This window comes from Trachurus japonicus, chromosome 18 (genome assembly GCF_045865225.1).
Source record: "Trachurus japonicus isolate A0001 chromosome 18, Traja_1.0".
Classification (NCBI taxonomy): domain Eukaryota; kingdom Metazoa; phylum Chordata; class Actinopteri; order Carangiformes; family Carangidae; genus Trachurus; species Trachurus japonicus.
Genome location: NC_140924.1, coordinates 7,596,856 through 7,618,155, shown reverse-complemented (window position 1 = coordinate 7,618,155; position 21,300 = coordinate 7,596,856). Strand labels below are relative to the sequence as shown.

Genomic DNA, 21,300 nt, shown 5'->3' with positions numbered 1-21,300 from the left:
CTAAAGGCTCGAGGGCTTTTAATTTGAAGGGCCAGATACAGGAAGTTATGACATTGAAGTTGTTGCTTGTTAATAATAGCCTATAAATATGATAATCACATTATAGAAGCAGGTTATAAAAATATTTAACACTCATAAACAGTGAATGATAATAAACAGACTTTAATGGCGATTGATTAACGTTAATTGATTAACTTGAATCTGTTTAATAAATGCATATAGAACAGATCAGACAGTAATTAAACGTTTATTATATGATAAAAGGATACATAATCTATAAATGTAACAGTGATTCCTGAGTAATTTCATCTTAATTTATTGAATTAGTTCTTAATTAATCATAATTTCATTTCATCTCCGTCATTTTAAAGGAATAGTTCACCAAAACTATTAAACCATGATGAATTATACCTTTAAAAAGAACAAAAAAAAAAGTTCAATAACCGAGACGCTGAAGTGATTTCTGTTGATTTGCAGCTGTGTGACGTCAAAAATAAGTATGAAAAAATGAAACTGATCACCTCTTATTGATCCTCCTGCAGACGACTCCCCCCTGGCTCAGGCCCTGCCCCCCGGCTTCCCCGCTCCGTTCCTATTCGCCGACGGCCTGTCGTCAGTGGAGACTCTGCTCACCAACATACAGGTGTGGAGACCTCGCCTGCTCTTTTACCTATGTTTCTATCTGTCTATCAGTTTTTTCTTTTGTTTTATTATTTTTTTCGATACAATGTGTAACTTTTCCTCTGTGGTGTTGTCACGTGAGGACGCTGATTGGTTCAGAGGTTATTTATACCGTCCCCTCCCTCACACACACCTTCAGAACCTGACGAAGGTCTCAGGACCGAAACGTTGTTCACCTTAAAGGGATAGTAGCATTTTTTTAATGTGGGGTTGTATGATCTACAAATAGCCCCTAAGTACTTTAATTGCAGTAGAAGATTCTCTGCACTCCTCTCGTTAGCAACGCCAGCCCATAATAGCCCTGCCCAGAGATTTACAACATACAGTGTTGTGAATGGACCCAAAGAAACGGCCTATTTTCGTGGCCTAAAAGAGGTTTTACCTGAAAAAAAAATACACAGCTCCATTGTTCGCTATAATATAATTTTTTCCAGCCCCTCAAAGTGCAGGAAAAACGCAGTTTTTATTTGGAGCAACCAACTGCTGATCAGCGGGCGCTAACCCTGGGCGGAGGGATACGTGAGTTGGTTAGGTCCAAATAAAAACTGTGTTTTTCCTGCACTTTGAGGGGCTGGAAAAAATTATATTATAGCGAACAATGGAACTGTGTATTTTTTTTTCACGTAAAACCTCTTTTAGGCCGCGAAAATAGGCCGTTTCTTTGGGTCTGTTCACAACAATGTATGTTGTAAATCTCTGGGCAGGGCTATTATGGGCTGGCGTTGCTAACGGGAGGAGTGCAGAGAGTCTTCTACTGCAATTGAAGTACTTAGGGGCTATTTGTAGATCATACAACCCCACTTTAAAAAAAAATGCTACTATCCCTTGTCACGTTCCATGTTCCAGGAACTGGACAAAAGGTGGAGAGACAACTGAGTTTGGCAATTTTTAACAAAAAGAATTTATTAATGAACTTAAAGACAACTCGAACCAAGACAAAACAAACCAACAAAACAAAGAAACAAAAGAGTCCACAGGTGGAGCAGGCCTTAAAATCTTTGTAAGTGATGATAGTGTGCGGGAGCTTTCTGTCAAGTCACTCGACCACCATGGTCTTCTCCTACGCACCTGTCCGTCCGTGCCGGTGTGCACAAGTTTCAACCTGTTTCTATCTACCACCACCTGCTGCATCTCTCTCTAACTCCTCCCCCCCCTCTCCTCCCCCCTTCCTCCCTTTTCCTCCCTCTCCTCCCCCCTTCCTCCCCCCTCCATCAGGGTCTGCTGAAGGTGGCGGTGGAGAACGCCCGGGCGCAGGACAAGCAGATCCAGGCGGAGAAGAGGGAGCTGAAGATGGAGCTGTACAGGGAACGGGAGATGAGGGAGAGTCTGGAGCGACAGCTGACCTCCGAACTCCAGAGCAGAGGTCAGACCCGGACTCACGCCTCGCCTCGTCTCCGTGGCGACGACGACCACACACACACACACACACACACACACACACAGAAACAGAAAGGTCATTGATTATCTGATATCGGAGACTGCCGGGGTGAAGGTCAGGGAGGGAGGGTCACACCTGGTCTGGTCAGGACTCGATCTCAAAAATATTTCACAATAAAAGTATTTATTAATGTGATATTGATTTGATTGATTGATTATTTGATTGGTTTAGGTCATCAATCAGACAGTTTTATATTTGTGTGTTTGTGTCGTTGTTGAGCAGAAAATCAATGTTATTGTGAAGCACTTTGTTTCACATAAAGTTGATTATTAGGCCTACTGCTTTGGTGTATTTGGTGCCCCTTCAAAATAAGAGCACCCTTATAAATTGATGGTAATATGAACTTTATAAAGAGTTCACACTATTAAACATTAGTTAAGCATTAAATACTGAATTCATCATTTATAACACATGAATACTCATTAGTATGTAGTTTATAAACACAGTTAAAAATGTTTTACTCATCATTGATAAGCACTAATAAACTACATACTAATGAGTATTCATGCGTTATAAATGATGGAAAGTTTCCCGGTGAAAGTTTCAGAGAAAGATTCAGACACTCAACGGGATCAGACGCCCGAACAAGTCGTGTTACATTCAAGGGAGTCAGGAAAAAAAAAATCTGCATTAAAACATTCAGTTGCAGCTTGGAGATTGTTAGCTTAGTTTAGCTTAGCTTAGCTTAGCATAACGACACGATGCAAAGTTACTGCTTCTAACACATAACTAAACTAAACTAAATAAAAACAATAGCCTACAGCAATACATAACATGTTAATGAGGCACATGTTGTTTTCAAATCTTTGACTTTAGCTAGGATAGCGGGTGTTATGCTAAGCTAAGCTAAGCTAGGCTAATGTTTGTTGTAGGGCTGCCTCCAAATAGTCGACCAAAATTTAATTGGTCGACTGGTCACAACGATGAATGACATGTTAATGAGTCAGATGTTGTTTTCTAATCTTTGACTTTAGCTAGGTTAGCGGGTGTTATTTCATTTCTCCTTTATTTATTCAGGGAAGGTCAATTGAGAGCGAGCTCTCTTTTTCAATGACGCCCTGATACAAGGTCATGATTCACAATTACATACAGGTTGTAAAACATTCGATAATACGTTTTTAAAACTATCTAAGGAAATAAGATGATCCAGTTTCAGACAGTTTTGTAGGTTATTCCACTTTTGGGGGGCATAAAACTGAAAGGCAGTCTTCCCCAATTCTGTCCTGATACTGGGAATTTGTAAAACCAAGGTGTCCTGTGAACGAGTGTGTAAATTACAGATTCTAAGTGAGATTAAGCTAGTTATGCTAAGCTAAGCTAGGCTAACGTTTATTGTAGGGCTACAATAAATAACATGTTAATGAAGCACATGTTGTTTTCTAATCTTTGACATTAGCTAGGTTAGCGGGTGTTATGCTAAGCTAAGCTAGGCTAGGCTTACGTTTGTTGTAGGGCTGCCTCCAAATAGTCGACCAAAATTTCATTGGTCGACTGGTCACACAAAAAATTACGACGACATCAAAATTAAGTCAAAATCAGTATGACTGAACTGTGTGCTAAAGGTTAGAGGGCTTTTAATTTGAATGTAAAGCACATTGCATTTCCTTGGTATGAAATGCGCTACATAAATAAAGATACCTTGCCTTGCCTTACATATGAAACAACATGTAACTCCTCTTCCTCTTCCTCCTCCTCTTCCTCCTCCTCCTCTTCCTCCTCCTCCTCTTCCTCCTCCTCCTCTTTCTCCTCTTCCTCCTCCTCCTCTTCCAGCCTCCATCCAGAAGCGTCTGAAGAAGGAGAAGAAGGCGAAGAGGAAGCTGCAGGAGGCGCTGGAGTTCGAGTCCAAGAGGCGGGAGCGAGTGGAGGACGCCCTGAAACACTCGTCCTCGTCCTCCCCCTCTCCTGAGCCGCTGCACGCCGCCAACAACAACACCAACAACAACAACAACAACGCCAAGAACGGTACCACATCTTCTCCGACACATTTCCAGACCTGCCAACCTTGGCAAAATATTTTGAGTACCACTTGTGTCGTGCGGCTTTTTTTGCAGACTACTTTGCTTTGCACGCAGTTACTTCTCCATTCACTATCGATAAAAAAAACAACAATAAAATGACATTTATGACTTGAATACATTTATTAAACTAAATATGGACATTTTAACCATTTTTTCATAAAACATGTCCTTCTAAGCCATGTACATTCTGTACTGTATCAGCAACAGCTTTTCAATGGAACAAAAACACTTTCAAAACATACAGCTGTTAACAAACCAAGGTATATTATTATATTTAAACTGCAGAAATAATTCCTTCCCTCCTTATACAGGCCTACTATATCTGATTCCTACCCTTAAAATTAGAGAAAAACAGTGAGGAAAGTAACTACATTTAGGCCTACTCATAATCATACAGTAGCTAGTTTACTTGACTGCAATCTAGGTACGCTACTTAATTCTCTCTCACACACGCACACACACCGCTCGCGCTAATGTCGATAGGAAAAAAAACTCTCGGTGCTTATTTCCCCGATATGACATCGTATTTTCAACGTGAAAGTAACGTTATTGACAGTACATATTTGCCAAAAGACACACACGTACACTCACACGTGCACACACACACACCAGTTTACCGTTTTAACCGCCAGCTGCTGCGGGTGGGGGCACGGGGAACGGGGAGAGAGGCGGAGGGAGGCGGAGGACAGGAGAGAGCGGGCCAACGCTGTGGGTTGGGCAGACTCGTTATTCTCCACTACTCTATGATGATTGGTTGAAACTGCACCACTACACTGCTGCATCGTGTTGTCAGACATGAGTATTGCACGTGCACATTTCTAACAGCACTCACAGATGTCTGCAGCTTTTTGAGTAGTTTAATGAGGCGGAGCGTACCAGCGTATTTTGATGTCAAATTGCGTACCTGCTACGCAAAATGCGTACAGGTTGGCAGGTCTGCATTTCCTCCTTTGAGTTTCTTTCATCTGTCTTTTTTTCTTTTCAGTTTTTTACGTCTTCAGCCTTTAAAACGTCCAAACGTCCGTCACTGTGACGGTGACCAGTGCTGTATTTCTGTCTCACCGTCCCGTCTCTCCGTGGGCGTCTCCGCTCCGTCAGTCAAAGACGCCGTACGGGAAGTTTCGACATCACGACTCGTTTTCAATCTGTGCAGTTTGTTGACGTGTCGTTTTGAAGAGTTGTCAGCTTCTGTTTACTTTTGTTGTGGGGAGGAAAACAGAAAAACAAAGAAACAAGAAATGCTGCATTCAAGTCCAGCTGAGAAGATCGTAAATTTGAGAGTTTGAGACTTTTTTGAATGATCCGGCATTTTCTAAAACAACACCGAAGAGTCTGAAAACCAAGAAAAATTCAATGAACGCCTCATTTCAGACAAAGATAATTATAACATCAGATGTGTTCAAAGACATGCACAGATTGAGATTACGGTTTTTGTTTTTTTCCACTTTTATGCTTAGAATAAAAACGTCAAATTGAAAATCTTGTCTGCATGATTATCATTCAGTTGAAAGACATTGTTGATATTGGCGTTGGTAGGCCTATCAGATAACAAGGTCTGTTTATAAATGGCAGTGGCATTGACCATGAATATACAAACCTGTGTATTGACTGAGTAGCTGAGTGTTGAATCCAGTGTACATTTATACATGGTAGGCTACTAGGCCTAGTTTAAAGGGATAGTTCTAACATTTGGGCAAATTGGCCCATTGCCATAATCCCTATAGTCATAGCAGTAGGTTCATTACCTTTAATTGTCGGTGCAAGTTACGAACGTTACCAGACAGAGTTGTTTTAGAGGTAAATTCATGCAAAACAGCTGATGCGCGTTGCCTTCAGGGACAGTTTTTCATCAAGCAGTCTCTGTATTTCCCTCTAAAACAACTCTGTCTGGTAACGTTGTGTTATTATCTCATAGCGTGGTGAATGTGCAGGTCACAACTTGTGTTGGATTGTGTATTTGATGAGTTTGATGAGGGAAACCAAGAAATCCCATAATGAGCCTCTGTAGCGTAGCTCTGAGCAGCTCACGGCTCTGCTCCGCCGTTCTAAAAACAGCTTGCACCGACAATTAAAGGTAACGAACCTACTGCTATGACTATAGGGATTATGGTAATGGGCCAATTTGCCAAAATGTTGAACTATCCCTTTAAAGTTGAGCGAGCAAAAGTGTTGTTTTCTTTATGGGTATCGAAGATTTCTTTGGTTTCCTTTACACCAAACAGGGAATAGATGACAGAGAAACATCGGCCAAATTGTTATTTTTAACACTGGTGTCGGTATCTGCCCAGAATTTCTCAATCGGTGCCTTTGTCATAACTATTGCTCAATTATCAGAAGATTATTAGATTATTAATAGAAGATTATTAATTACAAGTATTTAACTCAGTTATTCCCACTGTTTGAGACAAATTGAGAAAATAAACATCAGATTAGAACCTACAGAGATGAAAAACCTTGTCACTTTAAAAGAGGCAGATTTTCATCTTCAGTTTAATTTACTTTAATTTAAGGTTGAGCCGTCACACAACTGTGTAGATTTGTGTTGTTACACTTCAAACACCCACAATCGCTGTTTCTGTGTGTTTTTGGGGGGTTTTTTTGCATCGTTTTTCTCTCTGTTTTTTATCGTGTAACGTTTAAAGAAAATAAGAACCGGCAACATCGCGGCCGCAGAGACGAATCAGAGGGCAGAAAAACAAAAACATGTAGATTGTGGTTGTGTTGTGTTGTGTTGTTGTGTTGTTGTTGTGGAGCTGCTCAGTGTTATTACAAGGTGTTTTCAGCTGTTTATTGTGCGACACACTGAGACTCTGTCTTGTCTTTTGTTGCCTCGGACCAGACGCCGCGGCAGCCGAGGAGAAACCTGAACTTAATGGAAACCAGCAAGACAACGGCGCTGTACAAGGTGCACACACACACACACACACACACACACACACACACACACACACACCGAAACCAAACAATAAAAAAAACAACATAAAACACAAGCACACACACACACGCAGGCGCACAGTCAGATACACACTCATGCATGCAGAGTCATGCTGACACACTGACACACACACACACACACACATTAACAGATATAGTACTGTACACAAGCATGTTAAAACACACACACACACACACACACATACACAGACACACACACACACACGTGGCAGACACATGTGTGTGTTGGGGCCCCGGCTGGATTAGTGGAGACATTAAGCAGACACACACACACACACACACACACACACACACAGAGACACTGTGGCCTCCCTTTGATGTGCACCTTGTAACACACACACACACATGGATGTATAAGTGTGTGTGTGTGTGTGTGTGTGTGTGTTACAGTTTTATGAGGTTGTGTTTGTCTCTCGTGTGTGTGTGTGTGAGGACATTGTTCAAATGTTTGGTCACTGAGACATTTGGACGTTAATGTAAAGTTAATGTGGATACATGACTTTATTATATATATTTATATATTATACATGTATGAGTGCAGTTATTGCATGTTACATATAATTAAAATAGAAATAAATTAATAGATAAACGAAACTAAGGTGAAAAAAGATTTTTTTTTAAAAGTAAAAAGTAAATTAAACATCAAACTGATTAAAGAGTGAAAACTAAATGATTAAAGAGTTGAGGAGGTAAATATTAGTATATCAACATCAATTAAAAAAACATTATTGATCAGTTTATAAATACAGAACTGTGATGATCAATTATAAACTAATTAGTTTCAATGTAGGAAAGAACAGATACAGCTGCGTGATGCGTTCAAGGACTGTAGGTAACGCCACTTCTTCCTTTGTTTTTATTACTTTATAACTTATAAAGTGTTACCAGTAGACACAAGAAACAAATAGAGAGAAACCCAATATGGACTTTTATTTTGAAAATATTTGTAAGCAAACAAATGAAACAGAGTGAAAACAGGTTGATTCAGCTTATTAATGATGAATCAAGTGTTTATTATTATTAATAATTAACTAACGTCGACTCATTATTCACTGTAAAACTCTGGTGCTGTATGATGCGTTCAATGACCATACGTCATGCTAGTTCTTCCTTATTTTTATAACTTCATAACTTCTAAAGTGCTACCAATAGACACGAGAAACACAATATGGACTTTTATTTTGAAAATATTTGCAAACAAACAAATGAAACTGAGGTGAAAACAGGTTGATTCAGCTCATTTATGATGAATCAAGTGGTTATTATTAATGATTGACTAACGTTGATTCATTATACACTGTAAAACGTTGGTGCTGTTGAACCGCTTTTCTTTTAATTTTGTAAAAAAAACATAGCTGTCTGATGCGTTCAATGACTGTGGGTAACGTCACTTCTTCCTTTATTTTTTATTACTTCATAACTTATAAAGTGTTACCAATAGAAGCAGCCATCACAAGAAACACAATATGGACTTTTACTTTGAAAATATCAATAACAAACAGTGAAAACAGGTTGATTTAGCTGATTAATGATGAATCAAGTGTTTATTATTAATAATTAACTAACGTTGATTCATTATACACTATAAAACGCTGGTGCTGTATGATGCGTTCAATGACTGTGGGTCATTCCACTTCTTCCTGTTTCTTTATTACTTCATAACTTATAAAGTGTTACCAATAGAAGCAGCCAACACAAGAAACAAACCGAGAAACACAAAATTGACTTTTATTTTGAAAATATTTGTTAAAAAAAACAGTGAAAACAGGTTGATTCAGCTTATTAATGATTAATTAAGTTGTTATTATTAATAATTAACTAACGTCGACTCATTATACACTGTAAAACACTGGTGTTGTATGATGCGTTCAATGACTGTAGGTAACGCCACTTCTTCCTTTGTTTTTATTACTTCATAACTTATGAAGTGTTACCAATAGACACGAGAAACACAATATGGACTTTTATTTTGAAAATATTTGTAAACAAACAAATGAAACTGAGGCGAAAACGAGTTGATTCATCTTATTAATGAATAAAGTGTTTATTATTAATAACTAACTAATATTGATTCATTATTTACTGTAAAACGTTGGTACGTTTTTTTTAATTTTGTGAAAACACATAGAGCTGTGTGATGCGTTCGATGACTGTAGGTAACGCCACTTCTTCCTTTATTTTTATTACCTCACAACTTTTAAAGTGTTACCAATAGAAGCAGCCAACACAAGAAACAAACAGAAACACAATATGGACTTTAAATATATTATGAAATATTTATAACAAACAGTGAAAACAGGTTGATTCAGCTCATTAATGTTGAATCAAATGTTTATTATGAATGATTAACTAACGTTTCACACATATACACTGTAAAACGTCGGTGGTGCTGTTGATCAGTTTTTTTTTTAACTTTGATGCAGTTTTGTAACATTTTTAAGAGTGTAAAGTTCATTCAGTGATTTTTTCATTCATTATTTTTGTCCATCGAGGACGAGTTCATGTCCGGTTTTAGGTGAAAGTCTGGTGGGTTTTATGTCAGCGAGGATCCTCACAAGTACAGTAGGGACCGGTGTGTGTGTTGTGTGTGTGTGTGTGTGTTGCAGTGTGTGTGTGTGTGTGTGTGTGTGTGTGTGTGTGTGTGTGTGTTAGTATGCGTGTGTCGTCCTCTCTCCACCAGCTGTGCTCAGTCCTCCCTGACATTGAAAACCTTCACTTGAAACTCTGCGTGTGTATAAATGAATATCTACAGGCGAGTGTGTGTGTGTGTATGTGTGTGTGTATATGTGTGTGTGTGCACTCTGTACCTGTAGGTGTGTGTGTGTGTGTGTGTGTGTGTGTGTGTGTGTGTTTTAATGTGTGTGTGTGTGTTTGATCCACACTCTGGTGAGACAGGGAACTCTAATTAGCTCTCTCTCCTCTTTAGACCCTTTTAGATCCCTCTCTTCTTGCAAGCCAAGCACTCACACACACACACACACACACACACACACACACACACACACACACACACTCACTGCAACACACACACACACACCTGATTTCATTAATGTTGATTGGCCCAGTAGGACCCTTTGCTGCCTCGCTCTCTCTCTCACACACACACACACACACTCATCCCTCCTGCCATAAAAGCATTTTGCACCTACGGTGGTTTACTCACACACACACACACACACACACACACACACACACACACACACACACACACACACACACACACACATTGACACACACACACACACACACCCTGACACACACACACACACACACACACACTGACACACACACACACACACCTCTCCCCTGCCTCTCTCACCTTCCACACTCTTAATTAACGAGTGAGGCGAAAACTGCTGAACACAAAGAAAGACATCGCATTACAATCAGAAAGAGAGAAAGAAGAAAAAGAAGAAGAGAGGGAGGGAGGGAGGGAGGGAGAAAACGAGAAGCGAGGGAGAGAGAGAGAGAGAGAGAAAGAGATAGAGGGTTAAAGAGAAGAAAGGAGAAAAAGTAAAGATCGGTTTCTCTTCGACTAATTGGTCATAAAAAACGTGAAAGAAGAATAAGAGAGCGAGGAGAAAAAAAAGAAGGGAGGATGAGGAGGAGGAAGAGGGTTTTTGATGGAAAGGTGGAAAAGTGAGGAGCGAAGAGGAAGAAAGGATGAGAAGGAGACGGAAGAAGAGGTGGGAAAGAGGAAGAGTGGTGAGAGGAGGTGGAGGAAGGGAGTGTAAAAAATGTAAGAGAAGGAAGAGAGGATGAGGAGGAAGAAGTGAGAAGAAAAGAAAAGAAAAAGAAGGTAAAAGGAGAGCGAGGGGAAAAAAGAAGGGATGAGGAAGAGGGTTTTTGATGGAAAGGTGGAAAAGTGAGGAGCGAAGAGGAAGAAAGGATGAGAAAGAGACGGAAGAAGAGGTGGGAAAGAGGAAGAGCATTGAGAGGAGGTGGAGGAAGGAGAGGATGGAGTGTAAAAAATGGAAGAGAAGGAAGGAGAAAAGAAAAAGAAGGTAAAGAGGAAAGCGAGGAAGAAAAAAAGAAGGGAGGAAGATGGTTTTTGATGGAAGAGATGAGGAGAGTGACGGAAAAGTGAGGAGCAAAGAGGAAGAAAGGATGAGAAAGAGGAAGAGCGGTGAGAGGAGGTGGAGGAAGGGAAAGATGGAGTGTAAAAAAAATGGGAGAGAAGGAAGAGAGGATGAGGAGGAAGGAGAAAAGAAAAAGAAGGTAAAGAAGAGCAGAGAGTGAAGAAAGAGGGATAAGAAGATGGACAAAGGAGGAGGGGGAGAAAGAAGTGATGAGGGGGAAAAGAGAGGATGGAGAGAAACGAAGAAAGGAGGAAAGGATGACGAGAAGAAAAGAAAAGGAAAAAAGAAGGGAGGAGGAAGAGGGTTTTTGACGGAAGAGATGGAAGAGATGAGGAGGATGACAGAAAAGTGAAGAGCAAAGAGGAAGAAAGGATGAGAAGGAGACAGAAGAAGAGTTGGGAAAGAGGAAGTGGAGGGATGGAGTGTAAAAATGGAAGGGAAGGATGAGGAGGAAGAAGTGAGAAGAAAAGAAAAAGAAGGTAAAGAGGAGTAGAGAGTGAAGAAAGAGGAAGGAGAAAAGAAAAGAAAAGAAAAAGAAGGTAAAGAGGAGAGCGAGGGAAAAAAGAAGGGAGGAAGATGGTTTTTGATGGAAGAGATGAGGAGGATGACGGAAAAGTGAAGAGCAAAGAGGAAGAAAGGATGAGGAGACGGAAGAAAAGGTGGGAAAGAGCGGTGAGAGGAGGTGGAGGAAGGGAGGGATGGAGTGAAAAAAATGGAAGAGAGGGAAGAGAGGATGAGGAGGAAGAAGTGAGAAGAAAAGAAAAAGAAGGTGAAGAGAGTGAAAAAAGAGGGGAGAAGGTGGGAAAGAGGAAGAGCGGTGAGAGGAGGTGGAGGGAGGGGAGGAGGGATGGAGTGTAACAAATGGAGAGGAAGAGAGGAGGATGATCAGAGAGAGGGAAGAGGGTGAGGAGAAGAAAGAGAAAGAAGTGATGATGTGAAGAAGGGAGAGAAGGATGACGAGAAGAAAAAAAGAGCATGGAGAAGAGGAAGAGAGGAGGAGTGGAGAGGAAAAGAAACAGGTGAGGAGGAAGAACAGGTGCAGGAAGGAGGGAGAGGGGAAGAGGAAAAAAGGAGGGGTGAGAGAGGAGGAGGATGGAAAGAGGACAGGAAGAAAGACAAGAAAAAGAAAGAGGAATACAAGTGGAGAAGACGAGAAAAAGAAGAGAAGAAGGGAATAGAGACGGAGAGAAGATGTGAAAGAGGAAGAACGGTGAGAGGAGGTGGAAGAAGGAAAGGATGGAGTGTAAAAAATTGGAGAGGAAGAGAGGATGATGATGAGGAAGAAGAAGGAAGAAGTGAGAAGAAGAGAAAAAGCAGGTGGAGGGAAGAAAGAGGGAAGAGGGCGAGGAGAAGAAAAAGATGGACAAATGAAGAGAAGGAGAAAGACGTGATGATGTGGAGAAGAGGAGGGGGGAAAAGAAAGGAAGAAGAGGAGAATGGAGAGAAAGAAATGGGGGAGAAGGGAGGAAAGGATGACGAGAAGGGAAAAAAAGCATGGAGGAGAAGAAGAGGGGAGGAGTGGAGAGGAAAAGAAACAGGTGATGGAAGGATGGAGGAAGAGGAGGAGGAGGAGGATGAAAGACAAGAAAGAGGAATACAAGTGGAGAAGAAGAGAAAAAGAAGAGAAGAAGGGAATAAAGATGGAGGGAAGACGTGAAAGAGAAGTGGAGGAGAAAGAAGAAAAACATGAAGAAAGGGGAAATGGGGCAAAGGAGGGAATAAAAATCCTGGAGATAAAGAGAGAGGGAGGGAAAGGAGGACAGGAGAAGGAGGGATGATGAAGGAGGAGTAGAGGAGGGATGAAGGAGGAGGAGAAGGAGGAGGAGGGAAAGAGGGATGAAGGAGGAGGAGGAGGGATGATGAAGGAGGGATGAAGGAGGAGGAGAAGGAGGGATGAAAAATGTGACCTTGTTCCTCGACCCGGTGACATTTCCTCCTGCGGCTGATGGAGGTTTAACAAGGAGCAGGTCAGCGCCATTTTTAACCGGTGTCGCCACGGTGACAGATGGAGGTGAGGGGCACGGGAGGGAAACGGGGTTGCCAGGTCGGGATGGAGACAAACAGGTAAAAGAAACAGGAAGAAGCAGGAAAAATGAGAACGAGGGAGAAAAAAAGAAGAAAGGGAGAGAAAAAAAATCACATTTTTCACCAAGAATTAGTTGTTGACATTTTCATCTTGTTCAATTTCAATTAAAGACATAAAAATTATCCCCAAAAAATGTTTTTTACATAGAAAAAGTGATTAACATTTTTATAAAATGAAAGAAAAAAACAGAAAACTGGAAAAACAGAGATGAAATGATCATGTAAAAAGAAAATTGTGTCGTCTCAGGTTAATAAATCAATAAAAACTGTAATTAAATTAAATTAAGCTTCATTAAATTCAAAAATTTGCGTTTTTCTGCAAAATTTTAACTCCAGTTTGTATCAGTAGAGAATAAAGTCATACATTTACGAGAATAAAATCGTACATTTCTTACTTGAAAAAAGGCATAACATTACGAGAATTAAGTCGTACATTTACGAGAATAAAGTCGTAAATTTACGAGAATAAAGTCGTACATTTACAAGAATAAAGTCGTACATTTGCGAGAATAAAGTCGTACATTTACGAGAATAAAGTCGTACATTTACGAGAATAAAGTCGTACATTTACGAGAATAAAGTCGTACATTTACGAGAATAAAGTCGTACATTTACAAGAATAAAGTCGTACATTTACGAGAATAAAGTCGTACATTTACGAGAATAAAGTCGTACATTTACGAGAATAAAGTCGTACATTTACGAGAATAAAGTCATAAATTTACGAGAATAAAGTCGTACATTTACGAGAATAAAGTCGTACATTTCCTACTTGAAAAAAGGCATAACGTTGCAAGAATTTAGTCGGAAATTTACAAGAATAAAGTCGTACATTTACGACTTTATTCTCGAAGTTTGTGATTTTTTTATTTGTCAATGTGGCCCTAATACTCCGTCGTAGATTAATTCTCTAAGGGAATTTTACTTTGTCCCTCAGTTCATTAGTTAATTTTTTACATTTTTTTTATATTTTAAAACTAATGTCGCCATGGAAACGTGACATCATGTGACGTAGAAAAAATCAAATATTTAATGAGCCGAAGTTCATAGATTTGAGTTTTAAGGACGACGCAGAGAGAGTCTGAAGGAGAGAGGACAGGAGAGGACGGAGAGAAGAATGGGTCGGATAAAAATAATATGAGAGTAACAGATAGAGGACAGGAGGGAGCAGAGGAGGAGGAGGAGGAGTGGATGCATGTAGAATAGAGGGATGAAAGAGGAGGAGAGGAGGGGGGAGAGTGATAAAAATAGGGAAGGGCAGGAGATGAGAGGGATGAAGAGAGGAGGGAAGGCAGGAATACGAAGGAGGAAACGAAACGAGGGGCGAGCGAGAGATGAAAGAGAAAATTTAAGAAAGTTTTTTTATTCAGATGGGGAGAGAGAGAGAGAAAAAAAGAGAGGGAGGAGAGAGGTAGGGAATGTGTTTCATATCTGTAAAAACGCCGAGTGATGAGCAGAGGACAAAACGAGAGGGCAGGATGACGACAATGAGGAAAAAAGAGGTGAAGAGGAGAAAGAGGAGGAGGAGGAGGAGGAGGAGGAGGAGTGGAGGAGGATGGATGGATGGAGGGAGGAGGAGGTGAAGAGGAGGGAGGGATGGATAGAGGGAGAGAGGGCAGGTTTATGGTGCTGTTATGCAGAAATGTAAACACTTTGCAGCGTTCGCAGAAAACAATGACACCGCAGGGAGGGGAAGGTGTGTGTGTTATTGTGTGTGTGTGTGTGTGTGTGTGTGTGTGTGTGTGTGTGTGTGTGTGTGTGTGTGTGTGTGTGTGTGTGTGTGGGTGCATCTACAACACCACGGGGAGCGGAAGGAGAACGAAGGAGGTGAAATGAGAGAAAGAGAGAGAGGGAGAGTCGACCCGAGGAAAAAAAAAATTAGAGATGTGAGATTTGGATCATAAATGTCTTCAGTGTAAAGAGACACACACACACACACACACATAAAAAGCAACAACTTCCTGTTTTAATTATCGTCAAGTTGCTGCACAAGTGTGAGGTCATCAGTACGGAGAGCAGCGAGGTCCAAAACTAGATACAACTCAAGAGAAAAGTAATTTAAACATTGGGATAGTTCAACATTTTGGTCCAAATTGGCCCATTGCCATAACCCCTATAGTCATAGCAGTAGGTTCGTTTCCCTTTAATTGTCGGTGCAAGCTGTTTTTAGAACGGCGGAGCAGAGCCGTGAGCTGCTCAGAGCTACACTACAGAGGCTCATTATGGGATTTCTTGGTTTCAAACTCGTCAAACTCATCAAATACACAATCCAACAACTCCACAACGCTCTGGTGGACAAGTTGTGACCTGCACATTCACCACGCTATGAGATAATAACACAACGTTACCAGACAGAGTTGTTTTAGAGGGAAATTCATGCAAAACCGCTGATGCGACGTGTTGCCTTCATGGACAGTTTTTCATCAAGCAGTCTCTGTATTTCCCTCTAAAACAACTCTGTCTGGTAACGTTGTGTTATTATCTCATAGCGTGGTGAATGTGCAGGTCACAACTTGTCCACCAGAGCGTTTTGGAGTTGTTGGATTGTGTATTTGATGAGTTTGATGAGGGAAACCAAAAAAGAAATCCCATGAGCCTCCGTAGCGTAGCTCTGAGCAGCTCACGGCTCTGCTCCGCCGTTCTAAAAACAGCTTGCACCGACAATTAAAGGTAACAAACCTAGTGCTACGACTATAGGGATTATGGCAATGGGCCAATTTGCCAAAATGTTGAACTAACCCTTTCTATACCTGGAGTCAAATTCGACTTATTTCTAACCACGTATTTAATTCTTTAAGGAAAGAAATGAGTTACAGTGTTTCCCACAGGCTGTCATAGTCTCGTTAATTAAAGGGAAACACCGCGTTATATTGAAGAAAGAAACATGTTACAGTGGCACAGTGTGGTTCATAGTTGTAAATCAAAGGTCTGTTTCATTTTGAGGTTCGGTTACGTAGATTAACATTTACTTATTTATGTTTATTGTTTTATCCTGATCAAAGGTTAAAAGCTGCAGCAGCCGAGTGTGTGCAGAGGTGAAGCCCGCGGCCTCATGTTGTGTTGTGTTGTGTTGTGTTGTGTTGTGGTGGTGGTGTGAGCAGAGGAAGTAGCTGTAGCTGTGTTATGTGTGTGTTGTATGTGCAGTGTTGGCAGTTAAGTGCTCTACAAAGCTGGGGCCAATTTAAAATAATGAGCTGCATGATTCGTCCCTGAACTGACATCTCACACACACACGGCTCTGGTATCACTGATCCAACGCAGCCGCTGCAGCCGCCTCACCTGAGCAGCAGCAACAACACAGGAAGTCCGTCAGCAGAACAAAAACCTCCAGACTTATTCAGCATTTACTTTAACTCGTCTTTTCCTGTTGCTCAGCTGTGGATATCTGTTGTTTCTCTTCGTCTTCTATCTAACAGCGGTTCCCAAACGTTTTACACAGTGCAGTCCCTCTTCTACTTTCTGCCTTTAACACACACTAACACATTAAAGAAAAGGCATAGTCTCTTTATCAACTGCATTTTGGGTTCATTTTACTTAAAGCAGATATCAGTGGAATGTTTTTGTTAATATAAGTCCTAAATAGTCCTATTTTCCGTCAGCAATCACTTACATGAAGTATTTCAGCCTAAACACGAGTCTCTCCGTCACTCTGCTCTGCTGTAACCCGAGGAGAAAATTTTCCTTGTGGGATACAAGTGTTATCCAATGAGGAGAGAGAACGGCATGAAGGGCTGTGTGTGCAGCCAAGGGATGCGCGTGAATGTGGTGACGTAGCACGAGGACCAATTGATGCCTGACAAGGGCGGGGGCTGCTAACTCATGGTGCGTTCAAGGAAACTCGTACTTTGTGTTTTTCCTTCCTGTGAAGTCATACCAGTTCGATCCGGTACGAGTTCACGGGTCGGAAGTTACGAGTGGCCGTTATAGGGAACTTTCACAGACAACAGGACGGTAAAAACACGAGCTACGGGTTACCTGGAACGCTACCAAGTCGTAGTTGTGACTTGAAGCTGTAACTTACGGTTTCAAAAGCCTGCCTTGAACACAGCATTAGCCGAAACGGCCGTGCCGATGATATCTGCTTTAAAAAAAAAACGATTAAAACGTTTGTTTTTTTTAAAAGAAAAAGTGATTACATTTTTTATAAAAATGAAAAAAACCTGAAAACTGGAAAAACAGAAAGATGAAATGATCATGTAAAGCATTTTTTCTGTCGTCTCAGGTTCAGAAATCAATGAAAACTGTAATTAAATTAAATGAAGCTTCATTAAATCCAAAAATTTGCGTTTTTCTGCTAAATTTCAAGTCCAGTTTGTATCAATAGATCAGAATATAGATTATTACGACGGAGTATTAGGGCCACATTGAGAAAACAAAACAAAACACAGACTTCGAGAATAAAGTCGTAAATTTACGAGAATAAAGTCGTACATTTACGAGAATAAAGTCATAAATTAACGAGAATAAAGTCGTACATTTACGAGAATAAAGTCGTACATTAACAAGAATAAAGTCGTACATTTACGAGAATAAAGTCGTACATTTACGAGAATAAAGTTGTACATTTACTACTTGAAAAAAATTTACGAGAAAGTCGTAAACATTTTACTTTTAATCAAAACAATTAAAACATTTTTCATTGAGGTTTACAAATGATTTTCTTGAATTTTACTATTTACATTGTGAAAAACCACATTTGAAATCAATGTTTGAGTAATTTATTAGTCAAATATACCACCATAGCGTTTCCATTGCACTTTTAATGTCACGCATCACAGTTTGGGAATCCCTGCTAAGTGACGTAAATGAATATTTTTGAATTATTGGTGACACCAAACAATAATAAACCTTTAAATGTGACGACCTGGGCTTTGGAAAACTGTGGTTGTTCAATCAGTCAATTATATTCAAGTCAAAAGTACGGTAAAATAAATCATTATGTCTAATGTATAAATTAAGTTGTTATGACGTGAAAATGTTCAAAACTGAAAAACATTACATTTATAATCATGTGAAACAAAAGAAAAACAAAACATCCTCTTATTTGAAAAGCTTCTATGTGAATGCATAAGTTCTAGTTTTTTGGACATTTTATTGATCAAACAATGAACATTGGAAGATTAATCAATAATAATCACTTCCAGCCTTCTTGATATGATTTTTTTTAACAAACTTTATTAACAAATATATACATAACAAAACTGTTTAGCCAGGAGTAAATCATATCAAATATACTGTAGATACATAGCTATATAAAGAGCAGACAGACTTTTTGAAGGGCAGGGGCGATTAGAAAAAAAGGGCACATAGCGCTTTCTCGCCACTCAAGAGGGCACTTTAGCACACGTTTTGGCTCCCATGAGGTCACTTTAGCACACGTTTTGGCTCCAAGAGGGCACTTTAGCACACGTTTTGGCTCCTAGAGGGCACTTTAGCACACGTTTTGGCTCCTAGAGGGCACTTTAGCACACATCTTGGCTCCAAGAGGGCACTTTAGCACAGGTTTTGGCTCCTAGAGGGCACTTTAGCATACGTTTTGTCTCCAAGAGGGCACTTTAGCACACGTTTTGGCTCCTAGAGGGCACTTTAGCACACGTTTTGGCCCCCATGAGGTCACTTTAGCACGCGTTTTGGCTTCCAAGAGGGCACTTTAGCACGCGTTTTGGCTCCCATGAGGTCACTTTAGCACACGTTTTGGCTCCAAGAGGGCACTTTAGCACACGTTTTGGCTCCTAGAGGGCACTTTAGCACACGTTTTGGCTCCAAGAGGGCACTTTAGCACGCGTTTTGGCTCCCATGAGGTCACTTTAGCACACGTTTTGGCTCCAAGAGGGCACTTTAGCACACGTTTTGGCTCCTAGAGGGCACTTTAGCACACGTTTTGGCTCCTAGAGGGCACTTTAGCACACGTTTTGGCTCCAAGAGGGCACTTTAGCACACGTTTTGGCTCCTAGAGGGCACTTTAGCACACGTTTTGGCTCCAAGAGGGCACTTTAGCACGCGTTTTGGCTCCCATGAGGTCACTTTAGCACACGTTTTGGCTCCAAGAGGGCACTTTAGCACACGTTTTGGCTCCAAGAGGGCACTTTAGCACATGTTTTGGCTCCTAGAGGGCACTTTAGCACACGTTTTGGCTCCAAGAGGGCACTTTAGCACGCGTTTTGGCTCCCATGAGGTCACTTTAGCACACATTTTGGCTCCAAGAGGGCACTTTAGCACACGTTTTGGCTCCTAGAGGGCACTTTAGCACACGTTTTGGCTCCTAGAGGGCACTTTAGCACACGTTTTGGCCCCCATGAGGTCACTTTAGCACGCGTTTTGGCTTCCAAGAGGGCACTTTAAGGCGTGTTTTGGCTCCCAGGGGCACTTTAGGGGGGGCGACTGCCCCCCTTGCCCCCCCCCCCAGTGCACGCCACTGATAAAGAGTATAAAAAAGAATCATATATACGTATATATACAAATACATATACATACATAGACATACAAGACAATCAATATACAATCAATCAATATAAAAAAATGCAAATTTAATTAAATCTTCTCTTCCTAATTCCTTCTCCGTTTTTGTCTTTTTTCCCAGAATCCCGGCCGTTCCTGAAGACTCCCATGATGTTTTAGAGCGTCACGTCCGACTCCGCCTACAGAAGCCCCGCCCCCTCCCCTTCCTCCTCCCCTCTGACTTGCCCCGCCCACCCTGCACAGAAGAACTCCACCAGCCCTGTTTCCACGGCAACGGCCTCCCCCGGCGGGATTCTATTACCTACCTTTGCTACAATTAACGCGACCTTTTTTCAAAACGTTGCTATAAGAGACTACTAAGAGACACGCCCCCCCTTTATTTGGACTTATTTCTAAGGGGAGGGTCGTCTCTCAACCTTTTTTTTTTTCCTTCTCTTTCTTCTACTTCTTCTTCTTCTTCTTCTTCTTCTTCTTGTTATTATTTTTAGACGAACTTCACTCCATTCATTCCTCTCTTCATCCCTCGTTCATTTCGAAAACTGAAAAAGTAAAAAATAGAAGAGGAAAAAGTCGCAACGAGGCAAAAAAAAAAACAACAAAAAAAATGGACCGGACTGATCAACGCCACAAAAAATCAACTTGCTTCCGGACAATGTGTGGGGATCGATTTGATTGGACAACTGAGACTTTCAACGGTCCCTACAAGGAAAGCGATGTGATGTGATTGGCGGGACCAAAAACCGCCATTTTTGTTTTTTTTTCCCCCCCAGATCGATTGGTGCTGACGAGAACGCTCTTATTTCTGTTTCTTTAAAAAACAAAAAAACTATGTTTCTTCTACCACCACCTTCTGGATTTTACGCAACTTCAGCCAACCAACCAACCAACGCCATTGGGTGTGGCCCATTGGACGTGACTAACCCTCTGATTGGTCGGTTGGTGGTCTGTTTGGGACGGAGGAAGGAAAGAAAGAGGGGTTTACAAGTACAAAATGGATTAAAAAAAAGAAGTGTAAAAATATTTGGAAGGGGAAAAAAACAGAGGAAAACAACTCGGGAGGCTATTTCTGTCTCTCATGTTTCATTCATTCTTGTTTTCCGTACAGGGACTGAAAAGAATGCATGGGAAAACTTTTCTTATGTTGTCATTTGGTTTATTTTATCCTGCGTACACTCCTTACTTCAGACTCTCGTTATCATTTCCCCCCCTCCTCTTCACTCTTTTTCTATCCTCTTTTTTTTCCCCGTCTATTTTGTATAAATCAGATTCTCTTCCTCTTTTATCTTCACTTTTTTTTTTTTGCTAGATTCCTCACTTCTACATCTGTTTCCCTTCATTTCCTTTCTCTCTCTTTCTTTCTCTCTATCTCTCTCTAAGGAGGCATTACTACTCTGAAAATGTTGGATGCAGCTTTTCAATGTATGAAGTATTTTCTATCACCCTTAACTTGTGAAATCGGTTTCTCAAATGATGCAAAAGTTTAAAACAAAAAAAAACAAAACAAAACAAACCCTTTTTTATTACGATGGAGTGATTTTTAGACACAATATTATTATATCCTTAAAGGTACGTTGAATTCTCTTCC

The 21,300-nt window shown here is 40.7% G+C and overlaps 1 protein-coding gene across 3 annotated transcripts in view; it reads left to right on the top strand.

The window, feature by feature from the left end:
• The window catches only part of dachb (dachshund b), a 135,872-nt gene extending 115,896 nt beyond the window's left edge, over positions 1 to 19,976 (top strand). Inside the window, exons 8-12 of one of the 3 annotated variants that reach the window (XM_085806306.1) lie at positions 543 to 643; positions 1,897 to 2,044; positions 3,890 to 4,081; positions 6,977 to 7,042; positions 19,837 to 19,976. In XM_085806306.1, the coding sequence (XP_085662432.1) occupies positions 543 to 643; positions 1,897 to 2,044; positions 3,890 to 4,081; positions 6,977 to 7,042; positions 19,837 to 19,874 (545 nt within the window). In that variant the 3' untranslated portion in view covers positions 19,875 to 19,976. The remainder of the gene's footprint in view (positions 1 to 542; positions 644 to 1,896; positions 2,045 to 3,889; positions 4,082 to 6,976; positions 7,043 to 19,836) is intronic. The other 2 variants (XM_085806307.1, XM_085806308.1) reach the window with 2 other exon arrangements.
• Positions 19,977 to 21,300: the final 1,324 nt, after the last annotated feature.